We start from the raw sequence: 8,332 nt of genomic DNA on the forward strand, positions 1-8,332 counted from the left end.
GGACATTACGGTGTCACATTGTAGGGCTAGTGCTCAGAGAAGTGTCACACAGATGGGTAATGCACACATTGATGTCACGTTTTAGAAATAAGACGAAAAGTAATGTCAACATAGTGGGGTAATGCACACAGCTATGTCACATTTTAGGGATAACATACAAAGTAATACCACAGTGATAAGATAATGCACACAGTGATGCTACATCTTAGGCTTCTTTCACACTTCAGTTTTTTGGCGTCAGTCACTTCCGACATAATGACGGATCGACGGATCCGTTACAATAGATGTAACGGATGCGTTTTTTTGACGGATCCGTTACTCGGGGGTTGTATATACTTTTTGGAGCACGCGCAATTGAAAAAAATTGAAAAAACGGATTGGGGCGACGGATCCGCCGAAATGACGGTCGCGACGGATCAGTCGTCCATAGGTGGCCATTCTATGAAATGACGGACGCGACGGATCCGTCGCGATCCGCCATTTCAACGCAGACAAAAAACGTTGCAATGACCGTCAATGTCTAGATGACGTCCGCCAAATTTTGACTGATCCGTCGCATGGCGGATGGAACGGACGACCATCCGTCACAATCCGTCGCTAATGCAAGTCTATGGGGGAAAAAACGGATCCGTCGAAAAAAAAACGGATCCGTTTTTTGAGGAAAATGGCGGATTTAGACTGACGCCAAACAACTGAAGTGTGAAAGAGGCCTTAGGGATAACTCACGGTAAAGTCACAAAACTGGGATATTGCACACAGATGTCACAATACTGAAATAAGATTGATTGTCCTCAGTTATAGAAACAAAATACTCATCTTATAGTTATGATAACTTTTAATGGCTAACAGTAGCAGGATACCGCACACACAGATGTCACAAAGTAATGCCACCCGAGTAGGACAACACACAGAGTGATGGCACAGTAGTGGGATATTGCACACAGAGGAGTCATATTTTAGAGATAATACACATAATTTCACAATTGTGTGATAACGCTCACAGTGATGTCACATTTGGGCATTATTACGGCCGGTCATATACATGTTCTGCCAGAGCAGCCGACTATACACACAATTGTACGATGCCCTACAGGGCTCTTCATTGGGTTTCAGTACAAGACCTTGAATGTGAAAGTTCTCACCTCCTTTCAAGCGGTGGTTGCTGGGCTCCATATACCGGCTGGATACTGCGGAAACACAATCAGAATGTACAGGTGTGAGCACTACAATAGCACAGGAAGGCCGAACACCTCTACTACAGGGCTGGTCCCTCCATCTTACTGACAGGAGGAGTCACTGACAGGGCTGGTCCCTCCATCTTACTGACAGGGCTGGTCCCTCCATCTTACTGACAGGAGGAGTCACTGACAGGGCTGGTCCCTCCATCTTACTGACAGGAGGAGTTACTGACAGGGCTGGTCCCTCCATCTTACTGACAGGGCTGGTCCCTCCATCATACTGACAGGAGGAGATACTGACAGGGCTGGTCCCTCCATCTTACCGACAGGAGGAGTCACTAAGAGGGCTGGTCCCTCCATCTTACTGACAGGAGGAGTTACTGACAGGGCTGGTCCCTCCATCATACTGACAGGAGGAGTTACTGACAGGGCTGATTCATCCATTTTACTGACAGGAGGAGTTACTAACAGGGCTGATTCATCCATTTTACTGACAGGAGGCGTTACTGACAGGGCTGATTCATCCATTTTACTGACAGGAGGAGTTACTGACAGGACTGGTCCCTCCATCTTACAGACAGGAGGAGTTACTGACAGGGCTGATTCATCCATTTTACTGACAGGAGGAGTTACTGACAGGGCTGATTCATCCATTTTACTGACAGGAGGAGTTACTGACAGGGCTGATTCATCCATTTTACTGACAGGAGGAGTTACTGACAGGGCTGATTCATCCATTTTACTGACAGGAGGCGTTACTGACAGGGCTGATTCATCCATTTTACTGACAGGAGGAGTTACTGACAGGACTGGTCCCTCCATCTTACAGACAGGAGGAGTTACTGACAGGGCTGATTCATCCATTTTACTGACAGGAGGAGTTACTGACAGGGCTGATTCATCCATTTTACTGACAGGAGGCGTTACTGACAGGGCTGATTCATCCATTTTACTGACAGGAGGAGTTACTGACAGGACTGGTCCCTCCATCTTACAGACAGGAGGAGTTACTGACAGGGCTGATTCATCCATTTTACTGACAGGAGGAGTTACTGACAGGGCTGATTCATCCATTTTACTGACAGGAGGAGTTACTGACAGGGCTGATTCATCCATTTTACTGACAGGAGGAGTTACTGACAGGGCTGATTCATCCATTTTACTGACAGGAGGAGTTACTGACAGGGCTGATTCATCCATTTTACTGACAGGAGGCGTTACTGACAGGGCTGATTCATCCATTTTACTGACAGGAGGAGTTACTGACAGGACTGGTCCCTCCATCTTACAGACAGGAGGAGTTACTGACAGGGCTGATTCATCCATTTTACTGACAGGAGGAGTTACTGACAGGGCTGATTCATCCATTTTACTGACAGGAGGAGTTACTGACAGGGCTGATTCATCCATTTTACTGACAGGAGGAGTTACTGACAGGGCTGATTCATCCATTTTACTGACAGGAGGCGTTACTGACAGGGCTGATTCATCCATTTTACTGACAGGAGGAGTTACTGACAGGACTGGTCCCTCCATCTTACAGACAGGAGGAGTTACTGACAGGGCTGATTCATCCATTTTACTGACAGGAGGAGTTACTGACAGGGCTGATTCATCCATTTTACTGACAGGAGGCGTTACTGACAGGGCTGATTCATCCATTTTACTGACAGGAGGAGTTACTGACAGGACTGGTCCCTCCATCTTACAGACAGGAGGAGTTACTGACAGGGCTGATTCATCCATTTTACTGACAGGAGGAGTTACTGACAGGGCTGATTCATCCATTTTACTGACAGGAGGAGTTACTGACAGGGCTGATTCATCCATTTTACTGACAGGAGGAGTTACTGACAGGGCTGATTCATCCATTTTACTGACAGGAGGAGTTACTGACAGGACTGGTCCCTCCATCTTACAGACAGGAGGAGTCACTGACAGGGCTGGTCCCTCCATCTTACTGACAGGAGGAGTTACTGACAGGGCTGGTCCCTCCATCTTACCGACAGGAGGAGTTACTGACAGGGCTGGTCCCTCCATCTTACTGACAGGAGGAGTTACTGACAGGGCTGGTCCCTCCATCTTACTGACAGGAGTTACTGACAGGGCTGGTCCCTCCATCTTACCGACAGGAGGAGTTACTGACAGGGCTGGTCCCTCCATCTTACTGAGAGGAGGAGTCACTGACAGGGCTGATCCATCCATCCTACTGACAGGAGGAGTTACTGACAGGGCTGGTCCCTCCATCTTACTGACAGGAGGAGTTACTGACAGGGCTGATCCATTCATCCTACTGACAGGAGGAGTTACTGACAGGGCTGGTCCCTCCATCTTACTGACAGGAGGAGTTACTGACAGGGCTGATCCATCCATCCTACTGACAGGAGGAGTTACTGACAGGGCTGGTCCCTCCATCTTACTGACAGGAGGAGTTACTGACAGGACTGGTCCCTCCATCTTACTGATAGGAGGAGTTACTGACAGGGCTGGTCCCTCCATCTTACTGACAGGAGGAGTTACAGACAGGACTGGTCCATCCATCCTACAGACAGGAGGAGTTACTGACAGGGCTGATTCATCCATTTTACTGACAGGAGGAGTCACTGAGAGGGCTGATCCCTCCATCTTACTGACAGGAGGAGTTACTGACAGGACTGGTCCCTCCATCTTACCTACAGGAGGAGTCACTAAGAGGGATGGTCCCTCCATCTTACTGACAGGAGGAGTTACTGACAGGGCTTGTCCCTCCATCTTACTGACAGGAGGAGTTACTGACAGGGCTAATCCATCCATCCTACTGACAGGAGGAGTTACTGACAGGGCTGGTCCCTCCATCTTACTGACAGGAGGAGTCACTGACAGGGCTGGTCCCTCCATCTTACCGACAGAAGGAGTTACTGACAGGGCTGATCCATCCATCTGACTGAAAGGAGGAGTTACTGACAGGGCTGGTCCCTCCATCTGACTGAAAGGAGGAGTTACTGACAGGGCTGGTCCCTCCATCTTACCTACAGGAGGAGTTACTGAGAGGGCTGGTCCCTCCATCTTACTGACAGGAGGAGTCACTGACAGGGCTGGTCCATCCATCTTACAGACAGGAGGAGTTACTGACAGGACTGGTCCATCCATCTTACAGACAGGAGGAGTTACTGACAGGGCTGATTCATCCATTTTACTGACAGGAGGAGTCACTGACAGGGCTGGTCCCTCCATCTTATTGACAGGAGGAGTTACTGACAGGGCTGGTCCCTCCATCTTACCGACTGGAGGAGTTACTGACAGGGCTGGTCCCTCCATCTTACTGACAGGAGGAGTTACTGACAGGGCTGGTCCCTCCATCTTACTGACAGGAGGAGTCACTGATAGGGCTGGTCCCTCCATCTTACTGACAGAAGTCACTGACAGGGCTGGTCCCTCCATCTTACTGACAGGAGGAGTTACTGACAGGGCTGATGCCTCCATCTTATTGACAGGAGGAGTTACTGACAGGGCTGGTCCCTCCATCTTACTGACAGAAGTCACTGACAGGGCTGGTCCCTCCATCTTACTGACAGGAGAAGTCACTGACAGGGCTGGTCCCTCCATCTGACTGACAGGAGGAGTTACTGACAGGGCTGATGTCTCCATCTTACTGACAGAAGTCACTGACAGGGCTGGTCCCTCCATCTTACTGACAGGAGGAGTTACTGACAGGGCTGATGCCTCCATCTTATTGACAGGAGGAGTTACTGACAGGGCTGGTCCCTCCATCTTACTGACAGGAGAAGTCACTGACAGGGCTGGTCCCTCCATCTGACTGACAGGAGGAGTTACTGACAGGGCTGATGTCTCCATCTTACTGACAGAAGTCACTGACAGGGCTGGTCCCTCCATCTTACTGACAGGAGGAGTTACTGACAGGGCTGATGCCTCCATCTTATTGACAGGAGGAGTTACTGACAGGGCTGGTCCCTCCATCTTACTGACAGGAGGAGTTACTGACAGGGCTGGTCCCTCCATCTTACTGACAGGAGAAGTCACTGACAGGGCTGGTCCCTCCATCTTACTGACAGGAGGAGTTACTGACAGGGCTGGTCCCTCCATCTGACTGACAGGAGGAGTTACTGACAGGGCTGATGTCTCCATCTTACTGACAGAAGTCACTGACAGGGCTGGTCCCTCCATCTTACTGACAGGAGGAGTTACTGACAGGGCTGATGCCTCCATCTTATTGACAGGAGGAGTTACTGACAGGGCTGGTCCCTCCATCTTACTGACAGGAGGAGTTACTGACAGGGCTGGTCCCTCCATCTTACTGACAGGAGAAGTCACTGACAGGGCTGGTCCCTCCATCTTACTGACAGGAGAAGTCACTGACAGGGCTGGTCCCTCCATCTGACTGACAGGAGAAGTCACTGACAGGGCTGGTCCCTCCATCTGACTGACAGGAGGAGTTACTGACAGGGCTGATGTCGCCATCTTACTGACAGAAGTCACTGACAGGGCTGGTCCCTCCATCTGACTGACAGGAGGAGTTACTGACAGGGCTGATGTCGCCATCTTACTGACAGAAGTCACTGACAGGGCTGGTCCCTCCATCTTACTGATAGGAGTCACTGACTGACGGGCTGTCCTCAGGTAGTTCCTCCTGTCAGTCCACCACTCATCATAGGCACAGTGACAGCCCCCAACTCCCACCAGGAGAGGGGCTATAGATGTAGTAGTGCCCAGCAGGCAGACATGCTCCTGGACCTGTCAGCCCTTCTAGTCATACAGCAGGTGGGCAGCTTCTCCTCAGCCGGCTGATACCAGAGAGTAATAGAACCCAATGGTGATGACAGCTGACCAGTGCCCCTCTACAGCCTGCAGCTGGCATCGTGCACCATGCACTATTCATTGTGCCCCCTCACGTCTACCAACCTGCCTGGTAGTTTTGCACTTCTCTTCCAGAACTGCCGCCTGTTCTCTGACATCCCGGCGGCCTTGTCAGATTCCCCCTGTTAGAAACTCTCATCCACTTCCACCACAGCAGCCTGGTTAATTCAGCAGCGCCTTCCAGACGCAGCCAATCAGCAGTGGCGATGCTGCGAGGTCACTTCCAACATAGGGCAGCGGCTAGTCCCTATCCTCTACTAGGACCTTGATGACGTCCGGGTCACATGACCGTGATGCCAGCACACCACGTGACCGCGCAGAAAGTACTGACTGCGGGTGTAATAAGCGGGAACTATGGAGACGGAGGAGGCAGTGCGCGGGGCATGTGGAGACCCCCAGACTGTGGGGCCCTATCAGTGTGTGCAGGGTGGTGCCTGCAATGGAGGGGCTCCAGCTTTCTAATTGGAATGATTTCTGGGTTATTGCTCAAGTTTTCCACATCACAGAGTGCACGAGGGTATTTTTACATATATTTTTGTACAGCCCCCAAGATTTAGCAAAATTATTATTTTTTCTTTATAACTTGAATTTTTATTATCGCTTTTCATACCATGAGAACATGACACCTGCTGCCGATCGTGCAGTTCTGATAGAATGACTTTGTCCGCCGTGCTCGGCCCGCGCCTCCGCTGTAAAGAGTGCGGGGCGGCGGAGAGCTGCTGACAGAATCATCGGAAGTTACAGCAAAAACACAAATGAGGCCAAATGTCGGGTCCTCCGCAGACTTCTGTGAAAACTGAACAATCGGCGCTATGTGTGAATTTATGAATTATGAAACGTGATATATAAAACTGTGAATGTTATTAATGGCAAAAAAATAAATGCACAAAGTGGCAAGGCTTCCTCCAGCTAAGCCACCATTAAATGTGAAATGCCAGACTCCACGTATCGGGACCGAAGTCTTGAGGAAGGCTATGTGCCCACGTTGCGGATTTCTGTGCGGATTTTTCCACTCAGTTTTTGAAAAATCTGCAGTTAGAACGCTACAGGGATGAGTAGATCAGAGTTGCTGCACTGAGGCCCATGATTTCTCTGCACACAGCACTGTCTATAAGGACGTCCTCTATACAGCAACGCCATTCTAGCTGCAGAAACAACAATGAGGGCACCACGGTCAGTGGGACTCAACCCAGGCCTAAAGAACACCAGAGAAAAGAAAAGAAAAAAGTAGGCCTTACAAAGCGGGAGTCACCACCATGTAAATACAAAATCACAGCTTTATTTAACAGATATATAAGCAAAAAGGCAAAACACTTATAAAAACATTTAAAACAAGGAGATATAACAAACTCCCATAATACCAAGAGCCCTGAATGAGGCAAAAAACCCGCACAGACCCAAACAGGGTGAAATACACATGCCCATAAATACAAATGACTTAGACCGCAGTGTAATGGCTACTAATGACCAGCCCTGATGGTCCCATGAACTGGCTTACATGCACAGGCATGCTATATGCCCAAAAGAATCCTGACTCTAATGATGTAGTATTGCACCATAGTTGGTACCTGTAAATACAAGAAATGAGCCACAGAGGCATGCACATAAGACCAATCATACAAATACTACAAGACAGGACTATAATGAATAGTGCTGTACCCACCAAATGATATATCTGTAGCCAAAGAAATAAACAGCAAACCTCAGAGGTCTGAGTGGCCCATTTGCCCCGTTAATAGGCAGGCCCAGATAGGCATGTATACCCTGTGGGAAAAAGTGCGGGCGGCAGACACCCAACGCGTGTCGCCACACTAAGGTGGCTTCGTCAGGGGTAGTGCCTGTGAATCCTGCCTCCAGCTTATATACGAAATGAGCGATAACCTACCATGAACAGCTGTGGAGGCGGCAGGAGGCGCCGCATGGAGTGAGTGCAATGGCGATTGCACATGCCGGGCCCGGCGTGTGTCCAATGCGCATGCGCCGGCGTCCCAGAGCGGAAGTGTAAGCTCCGCTCATAGTGGTCCTGGCAACATGTGTATTAGGTGTAGTGCGCTTGCGCACAGGAAGAAAAATTGTAATAGAAAGGTGACAGTTCCAGAATGAAGTAGTATGAATGGAAGAGATAAAAATATAGAGCCTAACAAATACGGACACCAGGGAACTAAATCAATAAGAGAGCATATTAACAGCCCAGCTACAGGAGCTAGTTGTGGTATACCCTAGATGAACCTAAAAACGCACCCATAAAGGAATAGCATGATGTATACAGGTACCTAAAAACCATAAGGAGAAAGGCAAAA

General features: G+C 49.5%; 1 protein-coding gene across 1 annotated transcript in view; it reads right to left on the minus strand.

The window, feature by feature from the left end:
- The window catches only part of TBC1D22B (TBC1 domain family member 22B), a 62,804-nt gene extending 56,490 nt beyond the window's left edge, over window positions 1–6,314 (minus strand). The window contains exons 1-2 of the mRNA XM_077295212.1: window positions 6,078–6,314; window positions 1,143–1,187 (exon numbers count right to left, since the gene is read on the minus strand). Of these exons, the coding sequence (XP_077151327.1) occupies window positions 1,143–1,187; window positions 6,078–6,130 (98 nt within the window). The 5' untranslated portion in view covers window positions 6,131–6,314. The remainder of the gene's footprint in view (window positions 1–1,142; window positions 1,188–6,077) is intronic.
- Window positions 6,315–8,332: the final 2,018 nt, after the last annotated feature.

This window comes from Ranitomeya variabilis, chromosome 3 (assembly GCF_051348905.1).
Source record: "Ranitomeya variabilis isolate aRanVar5 chromosome 3, aRanVar5.hap1, whole genome shotgun sequence".
In the NCBI taxonomy this organism is placed as follows: Eukaryota; Metazoa; Chordata; class Amphibia; order Anura; family Dendrobatidae; genus Ranitomeya; species Ranitomeya variabilis.